At 37.7% G+C, this 20,055-nt stretch overlaps 3 protein-coding genes across 3 annotated transcripts; 1 reads left to right on the top strand and 2 right to left on the bottom strand.

The window, feature by feature from the left end:
- Positions 1-1,627: 1,627 nt before the first annotated feature.
- Positions 1,628-3,410, top strand: LOC146524035 (uncharacterized). Its single transcript, XM_085184255.1, has 4 exons — positions 1,628-1,881; positions 2,045-2,368; positions 2,631-2,975; positions 3,081-3,410. Exons 1-4 carry the CDS (start codon positions 1,839-1,841, stop codon positions 3,227-3,229), a joined length of 861 nt encoding a protein of 286 aa, XP_085040381.1. The 5' UTR covers positions 1,628-1,838; the 3' UTR covers positions 3,230-3,410.
- A 5,614-nt stretch (positions 3,411-9,024) lies between these two features.
- Positions 9,025-10,713, bottom strand: LOC146524034 (uncharacterized). The gene is made up of 5 exons (XM_085134862.1): positions 10,524-10,713; positions 10,004-10,342; positions 9,798-9,923; positions 9,332-9,387; positions 9,025-9,251 (listed from the first exon to the last, which is right to left on the bottom strand). The coding sequence occupies exons 1-5, from the start codon at positions 10,711-10,713 to the stop codon at positions 9,120-9,122; spliced, it is 843 nt and encodes a 280-aa protein (XP_084990988.1). The 3' UTR covers positions 9,025-9,119.
- Positions 10,714-17,100: 6,387 nt separating this feature from the next.
- On the bottom strand, positions 17,101-18,410 carry LOC146524033 (uncharacterized). Its single transcript, XM_085184270.1, has 3 exons — positions 18,072-18,410; positions 17,449-17,793; positions 17,101-17,282 (listed from the first exon to the last, which is right to left on the bottom strand). Exons 1-3 carry the CDS (start codon positions 18,391-18,393, stop codon positions 17,116-17,118), a joined length of 834 nt encoding a protein of 277 aa, XP_085040396.1. The 5' UTR covers positions 18,394-18,410; the 3' UTR covers positions 17,101-17,115.
- Positions 18,411-20,055: the final 1,645 nt, after the last annotated feature.

The following is a 20,055-nucleotide window of genomic DNA, read 5'->3' as shown; positions in this document are numbered from 1 at the left end:
TTAAATCATGTAGGATTTGCATAGAATTCAAAAACTTAATTTGTTCCTGTTGAGATGAAATGATACAATCTAGTAAGAGTGGTTAGTTGCTGAACTCATGAAATTCACAAGATCGCACAAGATTTCAAACTGCAGGAAAATCAGTGGAGTTATAAGAGGCAGAGAACTACACACACACCACGTGCATGCTATTGCTATTTATTGTGGATTAACCTTTCAAGGACAAAAACAAAAAAATTCTGCATCAAATACAGGAAATCATAGCTTTCCTGTGTTTCCTAGATTGTTGGCATGGTGGTTAGTGCTGTTGCTTCACAGTAAGAAGGTCCTGGGTTCAAATCCACATTCTGGCTAGTTTGCAGTGGCTTCTCTCTGGGTATTCTGGTTTCCTCCCACAGTTAAAAGTCATGCAGTTATTAGAGTTAGGGTTAACTGGTGATTCTAAATTACCTGTGAATGTAAGTGCACGTGGTTGTTTGCTTCTATGTGAAAGACCGGTGAGCTGTCCAGGGTGTAACCTATCACTTCAGGGTTATTTCCCAGCTCTCCTGCAACCCGGAGGATGGTAGTCATTGTAAATCCATTCAATTTTTATGGTAACCAGGATCTAGACTTTGTTGAACATTATGTAATATGAAGACAACATGTAGTATTTAAGTGACCAAGTAGTATTGGGGTAAAAGTTATTGAATTGTGTTGAAATAAAATGACAAAATTGTGAAGGATTAAAATATTCCAAGAGCTCAACTTACTTCATCTGAACATGTTTCAATCGCATTTTAGGAACACAAAATGCACAGGTTTATTGAATATGAAAAAGTTGTGTTGATTTAACTCAGTTGTTTAAGTTTCTGCCAAAGCAAAACATTTGTGTGCAACAAATGTCCACTATTGAATCAAGTAAATCCAACATGGCCTTTTTTTTCAGTGTAGGGGAAAGCCGGGTTAACTTTGGCGATGTGACAACCAGCATTGTTCGACCATCTATTGTGATCTACAATGTTAGGGTAAGTGAATTCACACAACAGAAAGTTAACCTAGGTAAGTGTTGTGGTATATTCCCCGGGTTAAACTAGTGCAGCTCGTAAAGTGAGATGGTGTAGCCTGTTAAAAAGACAAAATCGTGCAGTTTTTGGATGAAATTCCATCATTCATTACATGTTTTATAGCAATTTTTCTCATAATCACACTTCTTAACCCCATGGTGGTGCTAGAGGAAAAGTTAGAATATTGATCACCATCATTTTGCCATAGTTTGACATATCCAAGGACTGTTTGATTTTGCTGCCCCGAGTAAACTTCCATCAGAGACAATGCTTAGTACAGCAGTGGAGACTGACTGTTTTGTGTAATCACATGTTTTTAGGCTTTTCTTTCTTCCATGTGAAAGATGACATTTCCCTTATTCATAATATATATGAAAGATTGTTTTGTAGTCGAGCAGTTGAGTGATTTGATTTTGTGATATACACTTACCATAATACAGTTTTAGTTTTCCTCCTATGGGAATGATGAATGTGCAAGTATAAGTGAAAAGTTTGACCTCCTTATAGCATCAGGAGAAACTACTAAATAAACAAAGATAAACTTTTCATGAGTTTATCTAAGTCTGTTTCAGTCTACCGAACCACAAAGAAAAGAAAATGTCTTGATTAGCATAAAACAGACTAACAAATGCATTTGAATAGAGGCAACACTTTTCACACAAAGCAGGACGATTCCAGGAAATGCAGGTTGACTGTAAAGACTGTGATAACCAATCAGATGTTGACCTTGATCAGATCGTCCTCCTCAGTCACTGAAATATCAACAAGTTTCCTAGTAAAGGCATTGTCACGATGATGCTGTTATTGGTAACATTTCTTCTACTTCACCATGGACGTGAGTTTTATCTAACTTTATAACCTACTATTTATTTGTTTTTGCCACAATCTGCAACCAAAGTAAACATGTGACGGTTAATAAGGATTTTTGTGTGTCCTGGTTATTTATATTCAAGACAAATTTCCCAGTTTTTTATGTGTTTTGTTTAAACTCACTGCAGATACGGTGGATCAAGTGACCACAGTTCAACTTGGTGAACCTGTAACTTTGACATGTGTTTTACCTCCTGGTGATTTAAACAGTAAAATTCACTGGTACAAGCAGAGAGCAGGGGAAGCTCTCAAACTGATTGCGACACTGCGGCAAACTGCAGATCCTCAGTATGGACAAGAGTTTAATGCCTCAAGATTGGAAGCAAAAGACAATAAAAACACCAGCAGTCTGACCATATTCAGGACAATCCCAGAAGATGAAGGAATGTATCACTGTGCAGTCATGGAATGGGATGTGAATGCTTGGAGTGGGACATATTTGTTATTAAAAGGTAATTATGTGATTGCAGCCTTTTGGATTCACTGTAAATACTCAACCATCTGACAATAACTTTTTCACATGGTGGGAAAAATAACTATAGATTATATATGAATTTAATAAATCATAGTTTTAACATAATATTAGGTATTTTAATGTGTTTGCAGATCGATTCCAAGTTTTCCTTTTCGAGACGCACTGTTATTTATTTTTCAATAAAATTTGAAACTGTGTTTAGAGGTAATTTTTAAACACTGTTTTTTGTTATTGCACAGGAAACACCCAGAGACAGGTTACTGTTCGTCAGTGGCCAACGGTATTAGATTCAGTCCATGCAGGGGATTCTGTGACTCTCAACTGTTCAGTCCTGTCAGACTCTGATAACAAGATGTGTCCTGGAGATGTCAGAGTCCTCTGGTTCAGAGGACAAAACTCTCATCCAAATATCATCTATGTTGATGGAAAGAACCAAACTGAATGTAAGAAGCAATCAGACACTCAGAAGAGCTGTGTTTATCGCTTCTCTAAGACGGTCAGCTCCTCTGATGCTGGGACTTACTACTGTGCTGTTGTCACATGTGGAACGATATTATTTGGAGATGGAACTAAACTGCAAATTGGTAACACAAAAGTACAAATGCGCATAACATGTTTACGCCATCATGGCTTCTTCTGTTTTTTTATTCTTCAGGAAGTAATGACATACTTTTTTTGTTTTTTTGAAGAAACAGGTTGGGAATTTATTGCGCTGGTAATAGCAACAATCTGCCTGCTCATTTCAGTGATTGTAAATATTGTTTTCACCTGTTTCGGAAGACCAAGACTAGCATGTAATAAATTTAAAGGTAAGTGTCATTCATTGAGTGAAATGTAGCAACAGAACAAATGTCAAACCTCAAGTTTCTGCTTATTCTGCATTAATTTCATTAAAAAATTGTTGCGTTTGAGTATCCATATTGATATTTGTGCTTTCAAAAGCTTTAAATTTTAAAGGCACAATGTTAAAAACTCATCAAAGAAATTTATTATTTTAAATTTAAAACTGATGAACTAGCAGGTCTAATTATTACTGGAGCATTATCGAGCACTGTAATGAAAAATCTGCTACATTTCATAATATATGTGTATTTGTTCATCATTCATTGGCAATAGACAGCACAGCACAAGGAAGAAATGACAACTTGACTCAACCACTGGATGATATTGTAAGTAATTATGTTAGCTCGTATTGTTTTTTGTTAATTCATTACTATGAATCTCTGTAGCAGCTACAATATTTTATGATCTTTTAATTTCAAACAGAATGAAGGTGAGCAGGATCTGAACTATGCAGCAATACATTTCCCTGGAAGGAAAGCTACAAAAGGAAGCAATAAAAAAGAACAGAAGACTGAAGAATGTGTTTATTCTCAAGTTAAGCGCTGATCTGAACGTGTTAACCAACCCTCTTACAAAGTGAATAAAATCATGTTGTGGGTTATTCCACTGTACATAACTTTAATAATGTTTTGTGATGCAAATAAATAAGGATTCACAACCACAATCAGTTCTATGTGGCTTATACTTCTTGTTTCAGTAATTCCAGTAAAGTTTCAGGCTTCACTTAAATAAGTTATTGCACTATATATTTTGGTCTTAATTAAGATGGAAAATTTCCACATTAATGTATGTTGCTTAACAAACTGTTCAATATTTGTTCCTATTAATTCAAACTTTAGTTCCTGCTTTTGTTTCCGATGGGGCTCATTAGACTGTGACAAGCTTAAAGCTATGTGAGGCCAAGTGAAGCGAGTAAAGTTTAGTGCACACTGTCCAAACTTTCTGTAATTATTATAGGATATAATTTTAACTGAAGGTGTAACAAGGCTTTTATCAACAGCGCGGAGAGTCTGGAGACCACTGACAGGCAAGATATCAGGCACTGCAAGATAACTGCATCGTCAAAGTGACACTAAATAAAGTTTGCCCAACCGTATAAGTTGTACATTTGTGCAATGACCAAAACTAGCACCACTGATTAGCAATGGGCTGTGCAGTCAGTTTTTTAATCATTAATATGCAAATTACATCAGTATTATGCTATTTTTTTCTGAGGCTGGTATATGTTATATTGCAGTTGATTAACTACTATAGAAATGATAATAAACTTGGATACTGTGCACAGGGACCTCAAGAGCAGCGCTTTATCTTTTAAGTAAAACATTTTTCATATCTATACAAACAGCTGCCTAAGTCACCATGTTTAGTCTCATGCTCTTCAAAGTACTGTAGATGATTTTAGTTACAACATCAAGAACACAGTTAGTTTTCAGCACTACTTAAAGACTCCTTATTGTTTTCTATTTCACTAAGAAATTGCTGCGAGCTCACCTTTAGTGTACAAGAAACACTACATGTATAAAGGCTAATTTACACCTGTCCCGTGTTGACAATAGATTCCTTAATGTACGTCAAAGAGAATATAGTTGTGATTGCTTGCAACATTATAATATTGTGGTAATGAGTGTAAGGATACAAAATAGAAAATAGGCCTGGGATGGGAACAAAGAACTGAGGTGCAGGGCAGAAGGACAATAAACCCCACCCCCAGGGCATGAAACAAGAGTTACTGAGGGTGAGGGGCAGACAAAGGGCAAATGGACACTACCTTAAAAGGAGGTGGGGGTCAGGGTGTCAGCACCCTTGGCCACTGTACTAGTGTATTTCCATTGTGGGGGTGTTTACTGTAGGGGGGAGGAGACCAGAGGTTATAACTGTAACTGTTGTGTGGAGTTCTTTCTTTAGCATAGGACTGCATAGGAATGCAGTGTGCTGATCTCCAGATGCATCTGTAAGAATCATGGGTAATAAAAGGATTGTGTAAAAACATGGAAACATCTCAGCGTGATCTCTACCAGGACCAAAAGAATCGCAGAGACCGGCGTTGTCTCAACACCTGCTATAAACATGTATTTCTTAAATCCAGAGACAGAGTTAAATCTATGACAGTTTTTTTTAGCCCATTAAACCCATTTTAATTCAAATTTTTAGGTCATATTACCACAACCCTTGAATCAATGGCATATTTGACAAATTCCAATGGCTCCTAAAAACATCAACTCTGTGCTTTTTCAGTAATATGAGGGTAATCCCATGCAGGCTGCAGGCTGCCACATCCAAACAGTGTTGGGAAGGTTACTTTTAAAATTTATTCCACTACATTTTCAAATTTTAACCCCCCCCCCCCCCCCCCCCCCACACACACACACACACACACACACACATTGTCGATTTGATTCATACACATACCTCCACTCGTAACCTGAGGTCATCAAACCAAAACCTTTTAGTGGTCCCCCACACTCGTTTTAAAACCCGAGGGGATCTTTCCAAGCTGTTGCACCCAGACTGTAGAATGCTCTTCCCCTATTTCTACGGGGTTTGGACTCAGTGGAGACCTTTAAAAAGCAGCTAAAGACATTTTTATTTCAAAAAGCTTTTACAGTTTTTTCTGAATGCTTAAACCCTAACTGTGATTCTTATAGCACAATTCCTAAAACTATTAACACTTATAGCAAAACCACTCACTGAGTTTGCAAAACTAAAAGCACAAACACTGCTTTGCACTCAGTTTGCAATTTTGTAACACACACTTTGCAAAACTGTAGGCACAACTCACTGCTTACACTCAATTACCAAATTTCCAACACACTCCTAGCAAAATTATACACATGTATGGCTATCATTAACACTATTTTGCCAACTGTCTGGCACACTTTCACATGTGAAAACTGTTTTAGATAATTAGTCCACTTTGCAATCAGCCTAAGCACTATAAACAGGCCACAGGTAAGCTGTCTATGTGGAGTACAATGGAAGGAGCAGTAAGAGTGAGAAGAGTGAGAATCAGAGGAGGCCGAGGGAGAGGACGTGGAGGTGAAGAAGTTGGAGGAAGAGGACGTGGAGGTGAAGAAGCAAGAGGGTTAGAGGAAGTTAGAGGAAGAGGACAAAGAGGAGCAAGAAGAGGACGAGGAGGGGAAAGAGGAAGAGTAAGAAGAGTAAGAAACAGAATAACTGATGACATCAGGGCTACAATAGTGGACCATGTCATCAACCATGGGATGACCCTGAGGGAAGCTGGCCAACGGGTTCAGCCTAAACTGAGCCGCTACACTGTGGCAAGCATCATTAGGACATTTCGAAATGAGAATCGGTAAGTACTTTGTAGCACTTCCATACTCTAATGAGAAACACAACAGTACCATACATGCAAAAATACTGAAATTGTTACTTTACAGAATTGCTAGACGTCCAGATGTTGGGGGCAGAGGCAGAATGTTCAATTGACATCTGTACACAGAGAAAGCAAAATCCAGATGTGTTTTGTATTCATACCATCAGTGTGCAGTTGGCGCATTGTGTGCTTAGTAGATGATGGCTTGTGTGTACTGTTTGATACGAAAACACCATTTTTACGAAGGTGTGAAGAGTTAATCTAGCTGTGTTCGCTTTTGCAAGAGAACTACAATGTTTTGATAATTGGGTGACAGGTTTTCTTATTTGTGTGTAGAGTTTTGCAAAAATAGCCAATAGTTACAAAAAATGTGCTTAAGCAATCAGAAAAAACTGTAATTAGACAAGAGGTTTTATGATGTATTTTATGACTGTATTATGTTTTTACCATGTAAAGCACTTTGTGACATATGTCTGTGAAAGGTGCTATATAAATAAACTTTACTTACTTACAGATTACAGAATTGTTAAAAACCCCAATTCTTTGATCTTTGGGCTGAAGGAAGAACAAAACTTGGTGTATAAATGCTCAATCAACAATCTCTTTAACCTCTCTACAATTTAATCTCTGGATGTTATGGCCCGTCTAGGCGCGGCCAGACCACAACATAAAGGGTGATCCATCCCCGTCCAACCCCAAGCAGCACTTCACACAATTAATACTTTGTGACAGTGATTTATTTACAATGAGTGAATTATAACTTCAGGGTGAACCCAAGGCCAAAACAACAAAGAAAAGGTAGCCTATCTCAGGAGTAAATACAACTTACCTAGTCAAAAGAACTAAACCAAACGACAATTACTTTCCTCCCTACCTAACAAAAACAGGAGGAAACTAATCAAACTATAAGGTCCACCCCACATGCTCCTACATTAAACCAACATAGTGAAACACAAGGTCTGCCGGTTGAGTTGGGCCGAGGATGAATGACCTGGCAGTCCCTGGCGGTGTCTTCTTATGCGCTGCCTCCCGGTCGTTAGCCAATCGGTACGATCCATCCACCCTGGATGCACCAATCATGGGGGAGCACCTGCACACTCAAATTTACATATTATAATTACGACAACAGTCGTAACAGTGGACATTAGGTAATCTCCTATAGAAAACTATTCCGCACATATATAAAACAGGTCCGCTCTGAACCGTAGTAAAGGGTTTTATACAGATATTACAATTTTAAAAAATTGTCTGTCTGATGCCAGTGAGAGGTTAGGTGTTTCCCAACCATTAGAAGAGATGGCACAGCAAACACCAAACAAAAATGTTACAAAAAGCATATTGATAATTTCCCCCCGTGCACCAGGCATAGCGGAATTGGCTCAGTTTGTCCCCAGTATACCATTTTTGCTTTCTTCTGGCCACTACTCGTGCTAGGGCCTTCATCTGGATCGGAATTTTTACTCCATGACCCAGGTCAGATTGACTACTTTTTCTTTTCAAATATTTGTCGCATGACTATGTAATTTCTTCTTCATCTTCTTCTATTTTACTGGCAGTTGGCAACCCATTTAATTGGAGCAATAAGTTGTACTGCCCTCTAGTGGAAGAGAATGTAATTATTCTGCCTGATGCCGGTTGCTTAAAGTACGAATCAGGCGAAACCAGATAATCTTCCACGGCAGACGTGATCATTTCTCACAGCACACCTATGTGCCGCGACACAGTGGTTGGGAAACAACGCTTTAGGGGGTTAAAGTTTTTAGACTATGTTTAGTGCCATCTTGTGCCCTTACAAAACGTGACATCACTGGATTGGCTGGTTAGTTTCTCGTAATAGACTTCCAATAGCTTATGTTAACTAACTAGTGACAGAAGTGATAATTCAGTAGAAAAAACTAAAACTGAAAAACAGTCTAAGGGGGTCACTTTTGCACTACCCCTGGCTGCAACAATGATTTTGTTTTTTATTTAAGGCTTTGTTGTCCACTTTTACTCAGTCTCTTAGCAGTCAGTGATCGTCTGTTGTTTGGCTAACTGAACTGAAGCAAGAAAACCCCCTATTAGTTGTAATGTCATTGTTTGTAGAGCACTTTATAAATGTGGACAGTGTGTACATGAATCACAAAAAAACAGCAAGCCTTTGATGGGGAGGTTATTAAAGAGTTTTTGGTGGTTGAAATGGGACAAACACTGGTCATGTTTACTTATTTGTGTTTGAATCTTAATTTTCCACTGTCCTCGTGCAAGCTGTTCAGGGACGTTAAAATGGGTGTACAATACCCAGGTCTGAACGGAAACCTTACTTCCTTTGTCGCAGACATGTGAAAGCTAAGGTAGACTAAAGGTACTCACAATTCATTTTGTGAGGCCATCACAGTAATATAGACATATAGACATAAAGTCATACATTAATGATACAAAAACAAGGATGGGGTAACAGATTATATAAAGAACAACCTGATACATCATGTTTTCAGTAAAATTAAAAACAAGTTCTTTACTAGTTTATTTTCAGTGAATGACATTGACCCACAGTTGTTCACACACACTTTCACATTCTGCATTTAACCTGAGAATAAACACTTTCTTCAGTTTCCAGTTCATTCTTCCTCTTCTTTCCTCTTGTAGCTTTGCTTCCAGAGAAATGCAGTGCAGCGTAGTTCAGATCATATTCACCTTCAGGCTATGCAAAAAACACCATCAGTTCCGTAAAATAAAGGTGGAAATCACTTAAATCAATTAACAATATGTATTATTACTTACACTACTGTCCACGGTTTGCCTCAAGTCATCTTGTCTTTCCTGTGAAGAGCTTTTTTCTGTGCATAAAAGAGGATTGTTATTATTATCTGTTTTTTTTATTAATGTTTTAACCAGCAGTCAAACTGTTGGCAGTGACGTGGACAAGGTCAATAAGAGATGTATATATACTTAAGCAACTAATACTGAGACTCAAAATATTTAAACAAAAATGTTTGATTTTAGATTGATGAATTAATATATTAATATAACCTGCAAAGATCTGTTTAATTTGGGGGGGAAATTTAAGTGTGATGTATACACAACACATGGTCAAATGTAGTGAGTTTTGCAAGGAGCAAGCACAATCAAGACAAACATATACATATACTTGATTTTACACAAATTAATCAAATTCTTTCTGAAAACATGTTTTGAACGTGAGGAAAACTAAAGTATTATAATTGTTACTTTAGTGAACAACACTTACTTTGAAATTGTTTACATGCTGCTCTTGGAGTTCGGCAGCAGATGAAAATAATATTGAGAATCACAGAAATTATCAAGCAGATTATTGCTATCATCAGAGCAATGAACTCCAAACCTGCTGCTTGCTCTACAAAAACAAGAAAAGAAAGTTTCTCAAACACACTGACACAATATTTTTAACATAATATATATTTTTTTAAATCATACCCATTTGTTGTTTAGTTGCATTTCCAAATAACATTTCTCCACATGTGGCCACAGCACAGTAGTAAGTCCCAGCATCAGAGGAGCTGATGTTCTTAGACAAGCGATAAACACAACTCAGCTCAGTCTCAGATCTTTTCTCACATTCATGATGTCTGTTTCCATCGGTGTATATGATGCTAGGATGAGATGTATTTGCTTCCCTGAACCAGAACACACTGTGACCTCCTGGACATGTCTTTCTGTTAGAGCTGGAGAGGACTGAACACTGAAGAGTCACAGAGTCTCCTGGATGGACTTTCTCCCTAACAAAAGTGTAGTTTGACGTTTTCTGGGTGTTTCCTGTTTAATATAAATGTGTTAACAAAGCACATTGTGAAGGATTCATGTACTGTGTCTATAAAATGTCTTTAAAATGAATTAAAATAAATTTGTATTAGTATATTAACTGTTTTCTGATCATGCTTTTGACAATTAATAAGCCGACTGAAGCAAACCCCATGAAAGAAGCGCACATCATTACCTTTTACTAACAAATACGTCCCGGTCCATTCAATATTCTTACGCCACTCTGTGAATCCACAGTGATAGATTCCCTCGTCCTCTTGATTTGTCTTCAAAATGGTCAGGTTGGTAAAGTGTTTATTATGATTTACCTTCAATCTGGAGTTATTAAACTCAGGCGCAAACTCAGGTGTTGCAGATTCCCTCATTGTCCAAATTACTTTCAGGGTGTCCCCGGCACTCTGCTTGTACCAGTGGACTTCTGTACGAATGGTCTCAATCACAGGCAGTTGACATGGGATGGTTACAGTTTCCCCAAGTTGAACTGAAGTTACTGGAACAAGTGTATCTAATTTCATAGAAAACATGTGCACATGCACAAATATAAAGGAAAACCACCACGCAAACAACAAACACATGAGAAAACCTCCACAGAATAAGGAGATACTTACATCCTCGGTGAAGAACAAGCAGTGTAACCCATAACACGATCATCTTGCGAATGTCTTTTCTTATATACATTGTAGGTTTTTCACTGACTGTAGGAGGTATTATGACATGGGACTTCTATGTCACACTGTCAAATGGACCTGATTGGTTATGAAGTGCACTTCCTGTCACACTGGTCCCTTCCAGGTCTTTGAGGAGTATGTCGCCTCTTCTTTATCCAGTCGCTCACTCTTTTTTTTTCAATTTAAATCATTTTTCTAATGCTCATCTTAAAGTTTTTCATCTTTGCTAAAAAAAAATTTGCTTTTATCTTCATCTTTCAGCAAGTTTTTCAACTAAACAATTTCATTGGTTATTTGTTCTATGATTGACATTCCAGTTTTTTTGAAATCATTAGATTCTTTCAACTTAAAAATAATAACATTGATAATAATAATTATCTTAAAATGGAGTTATGTTTGTGGGTTTAAGTCCTATCTTGGAACATCTTTGAGCTATTCTTTCACTCACTGATTGCTTTCGTTTTCACTTCCTGAATGACTCGATTTAGCCAGTAAAACTAGGTTAGGTCACGGGTTAGATTAGATAACATCAACAAGTGTAAAGACATCTTAGAAAGTTCTGCTTTATATTTACCTGAGTTTCCATGCACTGCCTTATCTAAAAGTGAAGACACTGGCATGCACTGTCAATGCATTTTTTACACAACCATTGGCAATCAATGGCCATAATTACCACAAATTACTTGTCATTGTCTCAGTGCATCTTTTAGACATAGTCTTAAATTTTATGTCTCCGAAATCCAGTGAAGTTGCAGTTTATAGTTTTTTATGTTCAGACTTTTATAATAAATATACATGCAACACAGCTCCAAGCTATACAGTATTAGTAGCAATTACTCAGATTTTGGTTACAGAGGAGCATCTACACAGGAAGCAGCTAGCACTGATGTGGCGAGTGTCATAGAACTGACAATGAGTTCATCATCTCTCAAATTTAAGTCCAGTGACTGAAGAAGTGTCATGGTCCATGGGAGCGTCTGGGATTTTCCAGCTGGAGGCGATGAGCTTCCTGTGTTCATCTTCTTGAGCAGAGTGCCTCACCAGAGTTCCATTCCAAGGCTAATCAGCAGGAGTGTTCTTAAAGCCAGCACTCGCTAGCTTCCTGTAGTTTCCGCCAGTTTGTCTGCCAACTCTCAGTGGTAACTAGGTCTTCTAATAATTTTGCTTTTGTGATTTATTCCCTGTGTAAAAACCTGTTTCCCTTATGTCTCAGTCACTCCAAGATCCGTCTGCTGCTGCATTTGCACTCAGCCGCTGGTTTCACCTGCAATACTACCTATGCCTGCCTTTGTCTCCACTGTGCACCAACAGAACTCCTCCAGAACCGAGATATGGATTCCCTGCTACCTCCAGTGCTCGCTCCCTGCATAGACACTCCCTTGGTTAGCCTTCCAAAGGGTCTCGGGTGCAACCTGCAAGTAAACAAACATTCCTCAGCCCCATACTCACCTATAGAGCCCCTCCTCTACTATTTTAGTCAGTAACCACAATCTCCTCTGTTTGAAAACTGCTTATCAGAGATCCCACTTCACTCCCCTCTCCACTGGTGTTTCTCACATATGTTTACAGATAATCCTGTTTTTGTTGTGTAAAAATCAGGGTTTTTGGGTCTGCCTTTCATACGAACCCTCTGGGTTCATGACAAGAGGTTAACAATGAAATCTGAGAAAGTCATTTAATGACATATGATAGGATAGTAAATAAATTACAGGATTACTTAGGTAACGGTAATCTGCTAGCAACAATCAGTGACAAAGGCATGGAAAAATTCCTGTGTGGATGCAACTCAAGATTTATCTGTTTTGTAAATACAAGATGTAGAGACTTGTTTCAAGGAACTATAAAGACTGATAATACTGACTAAAAAAAAGCAGAACACACTTGTGTATTTAGTGAATGAAAATGATGCAGCAGTTCACCCATGCCCTAGTTTCCAATGGGGTAATATTTTTACAGCTGCTGCTATAAAGTCCAGATATAAGAGAACGAAAAAGCATTTACTTAAGAGGGGGAGGTGAAATGAAGTTATTGGGTGTCATTGTCATTGCTTTGCACAAATAGGTAGTGAGCTAAGGGTTGGCTCAGACTGGAGGAGCAAGCAGAATAAATTATTAGAACATATAATTCCAAATCTTTGTTACAAATCTTTGTGATATTTTATGTTTTTATAAAATGAAAAAGTTGTGACAAGGGTGTCATTTTGCATTCTTTTAAGAAATTATATTTATTTCTCAACAAGACCAGTGCTGTCCATTTCTGGGTAAGTTGTCAGCACAATTTCAGGTCATTCAATCTACAGAAATAGTGATGGGTAGGAGAAGTTAAGTCTTAAATGCCTTGCAGCGTTTTCTTTTTCTTTTGATTACTTTCTGTGTACAAAGGATGTGGTGAAAACATTAATAGATTGTTTTCAACTTCATTGTTATTTGAATATTGTCATTGTGCAAAGCATAATGACAAACTCCACATTATCAGTGAAGACCCACCCAGTCAGCTTGCCATTCACTTAAGCACAAAGAGACATATGTACCAGCGTAAAGATCTCACAAGGTAGTTGTGGTCACACGCTCCATCCTCTACGCTCACTTCAGAGCACCACTCAGTGTCAGAAAAAACACAGTGACCTGACAAGAACACCTGACAGTTCTGATTCAACTGAGATACATACACCAAAGTGATAGAAAAGTCTTATGTACTTAAGAGAAAGAAGTTGTTGGAAACTTAAACACTGCTGTGGTTGGGACCGTAAATACAAAAGGTCTAAAGGACCGCATGTTTAGTATGGTTAATTGTTATCGGTCACATTTTATGATATGAACAGATGTAGATTTCTGATCCTGAATGTTTTTAACACGCAACTTGTGATTTTATAGTGAGATCTGTTCTGAGTAAACAGCTTCAGTGGTTGGTAAAAGCATGAAGAAAGCACTCACAACAACCTTCATCCATGGATGTAGCTGTTAAATCTGGCCTTACCTGTTCTTCTGACAGTGAGAGTCACCGTTCACCCATGACACTGTCGCGGTCCTGGGTCTTTGACACCGTGTTTTAAGTTTTGTTTTGGATTCATGATTAACTGTATTTCGGTTCAAGCCTTGTACAGTCTGGCCTTCAGTTTAGTTCTTAGTGTCTCTGAGTTTGTTATCTATATTTCCCATTCATAGTTTCTTGTTTGATATTGTTAGTTTCCTTTTGTATTTTTGTGAGCGTCTTCCATTGAAGCGAGTTCTGTCTATATGTTTATGTATCTGTTTCCCCATCCGTGTTCCTGTGTCTGTCTACTCTCTGTGCTCTGTCTGTAGTTGTCTGGTCTCCCTGTTGTGTTTAGTGAGTCTTGATCTCCCCAGTTAGTCACGTCTCTGCGTTTAAATAGCCTGGCTATTTATTGTTTGAGTACAGGTACTACACTGTGCTAAAGTCTTTAGCCAAGATTTATGTCTTTAGATTTTGCTAGGAAAGTGGGATATCAGTAAAATGGTTTGTCAAAAGATGTGCAAACGGGACTTTTGTTGGAAGAACATTATACGCTTTTTCATAACACCTAAACAAATCTCTAAATTCAGTGCTACACCTGCGCTTTGTTGGAGAAACTGTGGGGAAGTCATGGCAGATCATGGACACATATTCTGGTCCTGCCCATCCATACGACCCTTCTGGACGGAAGTTGCAAAAATAATCACAAAGGTACTGGGATTCAATGTGACTTGTACATTTGCGTCATTGTATCTGGGATATTTTGCAGAAGATTTAGTTACAGACGATGTTTATCTCCTGAGAATTTTCTTGGCATCTGCGAAAAAGGCTATAACAAAACGCTGGCTTTGTAAAGACCCTCCCACTATAATACTTTTTACCTCTATAGTGGAAGACATCAAATTGATGGAATGTATGACCTTCACCCTGCGACTCCAGGGACACTTGGGGAGGAGACGATGGAGAAAATGGCTGGGCTTTACAAATTGTGGCAGCACTCTTTAATGCATAGAACTTGCAATACCAAAGTACTGATATATGTATGTGTGGATGTGCAGCTGAATACACGGGCATATATTGTCTTCCCATAACCTCATAATATTTTGTCTTTTTTGTTTGTATTTTTCTGCATAAAAATGTTCCTAAATAAATAAATAAAAAGTATCAAAAAAATGTGCAAACATACATGGAAGTAGAGTATAGCTGTCATAAACTAAGTCTTGACAATTCTCACAAGCTTGACAGATAATATTTGGTATGACCACCTTTATTCTTCAACACAACTCTCTTAGATGAACTTTCTGAGATATTTAAATTGTCTTCAGTAATAGTTCTCAGGTTTCTTGAAGGACATTCAAAACTCTTCTTTGGATCTTAGTTGTCTTTTTCATTTTCTGTCCCAATGACCCCACATTGCTTCAGTAATGTTGACGCAAAGGCTTGTAGAAGGTCATCCATGGCCATCAGGCTTGCTTTAACTGCACTGAGTGTTTAGGATCATTGCTAAAAAATGAGGCCACCAGAAATCAAATGTTTCCAGATGGTATCGCGTGGGGGGGTCAAAACCTGATGGTACTTCTCTGCATTCATAATTCCAACAGTTTTGAAAAGATCCCTCTCTGTTTACCTCTTCTGTGTGAAGATCAAATGAAGGGCCAAATCTTTTTCTCTTTACTGGATTTGTTTTTTCCTTTTTTCTTAAATAGGATCTGAGATTGATATCTTTATAATCTGTAGCTAGTTTGTGTGTTTGTTTTTAGGCCATCCTTATTTGTGGATTGCTCAAAGAGTAGCATAAAAAGAAAAAGAGCAGAGAGTGTTTACACTGCTGTTAGATCAGACTCCCACAACCGACCGCGACCTTCTGTATAGGTCATGATGGTCAGGCGAAGACATGCTTTAAAGGAGGCTCAGCGTCATTGTCTGTGTTTTGTTGGGTTGCTTTGATTTTGATAATAATGATTTCCAGCTATATCTGAATATAAAGGCAGATGTAACTGGGTATGATATTTGAAATTATTTTCAGACATTTTCCATTGTTGAGGACAAAAGGTTTATAATACAGAAAGCAATTAAACATTAAGACCAGTTAAAATATGTAACTTCTTTATGCTGACAGAACAGGGAGTTCCACTCCTCCTCCGGCTGTATGTGGCCCACCATGTAAAATGAGTTCAACACCAGCTGTAGGCTTTTGCCTGCTGTGGTGATTTGATGCAACAAATTTGAGTTGAACTGAAAATTTTGAGATATTTATAAATCATGACAAACACGCTAACAAGAAAAGTCTTAAGAGATTTTAATACAACAATAATAAAGCTATGAAATAAGCTATTTTTAACAACGTATTGCTGCACATTTATTTCCTCTGGTTGAATACATCATCTTGTCCATCTTTAGTTCTATAACAGATCATTAAAGTACAGTTAGTAGCAATACAAAATCAAATTAAGCCAAGTAATAAAACCGCATAAATGTAAGCCGATCATTTTTTGTAAAGTTAATATCAATGGGAATATCAACAGGAAACAACAAAAAAAAAATCGACTATTTTCACATTTTTTAAAGTTGGACAGAGAGAAAAACGACCAAGAAAAGCAATAAATGTTCCCAACCAGACTAGACTGGCAGTGTTGCAGGTCAGGGATTATACTGAGGCGTATGCATGTGCGCACATCTATATTAAAATGCAGTTAATCTCAATACATTTAAACCCACTGCTATGATAGGCAGTGACATGTGGCATGACGACATGATGTATAAAGAAAGAAACATCCGCTAGATAATTTCATAAGGTGGGTAAATAGAACTAATCCAATCCAAAAGCGTTGGCCATGTAGATCTGCTTCTCAACTGCCTTTGCATCCTCTATTTTCCCTCTGTCAGCCTTCATCATTGTAAAGACAACAGCAGAAAACAAAGACGTGTCCTTATTCTGGGGAAATAGGGTACATAAAAATATTAGAAATATCAAAATGTAAACAATCTTTAAAAAATCACTTTAGATTTATGAAAATAATCTGACAAATAAATACTTTACCTTTTGTCTTTTCTGATCGCTACAATTTTTCTGCAGGACAGCGCCTTGATTATAGAACATTACAATTAATTCAAATGTAAGATTAATTAACGTTTGTTTTTCATAGAGAGCTGTGAGTAACTTAAGTTACCTTTGCAATGATTACTGCTGTTTTTTCTGATCGAATAAGTGAGGACAGCAGTAACAATGAGAACGAAGACAGCGCACAGCAGAAAAATAACTATACTGGCCACCAGAGAGCAAATGCTGGTTTCTGGGATGACAATAAAAGTCAAAAACAAAGTTAGAAATGACTAAAAATAAATGATGTTTTATTTCTCCTCATGATGAAATTACTCAGAGCATGTAATCAAATTTTGTAATGCCTATTTAATGAATTAATAATCACTAAAAATGATTTTATTTTTTAGAAATCGTACCTATTTGCACTTTAGTTCCATCTCCAAATAATATCGTTCCACATGTGACAACAGCACAGTAGTAAGTCCCAGCATCAGAGGAGCTGACCGTCTTAGAGAAGCGATAAACACAGCTCTTCTGAGTGTCTGATTGCTTCTTACATTCAGTTTGGTTCTTTCCATCAACATAGATGATATTTGGATGAGAGTTTTGTCCTCTGAACCAGAGGACTCTGAGATCTCCAGGACACATCTTGTTATCAGAGTCTGAGAGGACTGAACAGTTGAGAGTCACAGAATCCCCTGCATGGACCGAATCTAATACCGTTGGCCACTGACGAACAGTAACGTGTCTCTGGGTGTTTCCTGTGCAATAACAAAAAACAGTTTTGAAAAATTACCTCTAAACACGGTTACAAATTTTATTGAAAAATAAATGATAACAGTGCATCTCAAATAGGAGAACCTGGAATAGATTTGCAAACACATTAAAATACCTAATATGATGTTTAAACTTGACATTTTTAATTCATATATAATCAACATTTTTTTTCCACCATGTGAAAAAGTTATTTTCACTAAGATTTATTAACTTTAAGTTGAGTATTTACAGTGAATCCAAAAGGCTGCAATCACATAATTACCTTTTAATAACAAATATGTCCCACTCCAAGCATTCACATCCCATTCCATGACTGCACAGTGATACATTCCTTCATCTTCTGGGATTGTCCTGAATATGGTCAGACTGCTGATGTTTTTATTGTCTTTTACTTCCAATCTTAAGGCATTAAACTCTTGTCCATACTGAGGATGTGCAGTTTGCCGCAGTGTCGCAATCAGTTTGAGAGCTTCCCCTGCTCTCTGCTTGTACCAGTGAATTTTACTGCTTAAATCACCAGGAGGTAAAACACATGTCAAAGTTACAGGTTCACCAAGTTGAACTGTGGTCACTTGCTCCAGCATGTCTGCAGTGAGTTTAAACAAAACACATGTTAAACACTATAGGAAAAAAACATTAATCATTACACATCTAGGTGCAGATTCCTAAATGACAAAAAGAAAATAGCTCATAATTAGACAGAACTCACCTCCTTGGTGAAGAAGAAAAACGAGTGTTACCCAAACCAGAGTCATCATCGCAATGTCTTTACTCGAAAACATTTCGATATTTCAGTGACAGAGGGAGATGATGCGACCCAGACCATCACTATCTGATTGGTTATCGCAGTCTTTACAGTCAAAGCCTATTTCCTGCCACACGGGTATTGTCCTGCATTGTGTGAAAAGACGGAGAGACTAAAAATCTGTGACAGCACAAAACTGTTTATTACTATTGTGGTAACACATTTTCTTTGATTCAAGTTTTGCAGAGCCAACTAAACCATCAAAAACCCAGTACTGCTGAGCATGCTTTGTAGTAGACCGCTCTGGGGGGTTTCAGTGTAAAATGAAAATCTTTCATTTTGAGTTTGTCATTATTTTAACTTTGAACTTATAACCCAATATGAGCCAAATGTGATTTTTTAAACCAATGAGAGGTGTTTAAAGTATCTAATACCATCATTTCACCTCTTTCGCACAGTGAAATACCAATAAGGTGTCACATCGGCTGCAGCAGACGGTGGAGAAGGGAGAGTGGAGACCCAATTGCAGACAATGGAGATGGAATTGAATATAAACAAAAATGAGTCTTTATTTCTGGCTGCACAAAAATAGAAAAAAACAAAAGAAGACTAAGATTAAACTAACAAAACCTAAACTGGGAAAACTAAACCAAAAACACTAGGTGCATAAAGAAAAGTACAAAAACCTTAAATGCAAAACCTGACACTTGGGAAACATGAAGAAAGATGAGCAGACAGTTCAGTACAGAGGATAACGAGGGAATGGGAAACAGGAGGGAATCACAGCTGGAACTAATCTGACACAACGAGACAGGGAGGAAATTTTTTAGCCATCCTGATAACCTTATCCCACCAATGATGTGGACATCCAACTTTTTTAGATCCAATTAAAATTAAGGCACTCAAAAAGATGCTCTGGAAAAGAGTTTAATACACTGAATCATATGAACAGCAAGAAAACACACAGAGTATAGCAAGACGATACATAGCAGAAAGTAAGCAAAGCAACAACCTTAAGCACAGACAGCAGAGCAACACAGAGATGGACAGAAAGTAGCAGCAGGGAAAAAGAGTGCTGGGGTGTCCTCTGGTCCCCTAATATATAGGGACCAGTATCCCCACCCACCCCCTCCTGCTGGGTAATTTTCCCACGCGCCCAAAAACAGCAGGTGCATAATGTGTGTGTGTGTGTGTATTATATCGTATGATCCTTAAGGTGATTTTATCATGATATGTTCAGTATCTCTGTTACAATGTTACTGTTTTGGTTGTGCTGCATGAAAGTCATTTTGTGTGTATTAGGGGGGAGTTAGTTACTGGAGCTGGAGAGTGAGTTATTCAAGAGAGCTCAACCGCTGCGTTACTGCATTACTAAAACCGTGATTTTTTGCGAGAATGTCTCATGACAGTGACGTAAGCGAGTGCGACGTTTGTGACAACAGCTGTGTGCAGATCAACAATGGATCATATATCGAGTGCAGAGAGAGTATGAGCGTGCAGC

This window comes from Neolamprologus multifasciatus, chromosome 2 (genome assembly GCF_963576455.1).
Source record: "Neolamprologus multifasciatus chromosome 2, fNeoMul1.2, whole genome shotgun sequence".
Classification (NCBI taxonomy): domain Eukaryota; kingdom Metazoa; phylum Chordata; class Actinopteri; order Cichliformes; family Cichlidae; genus Neolamprologus; species Neolamprologus multifasciatus.
This window is presented reverse-complemented; position numbering and strand designations above follow the sequence as displayed.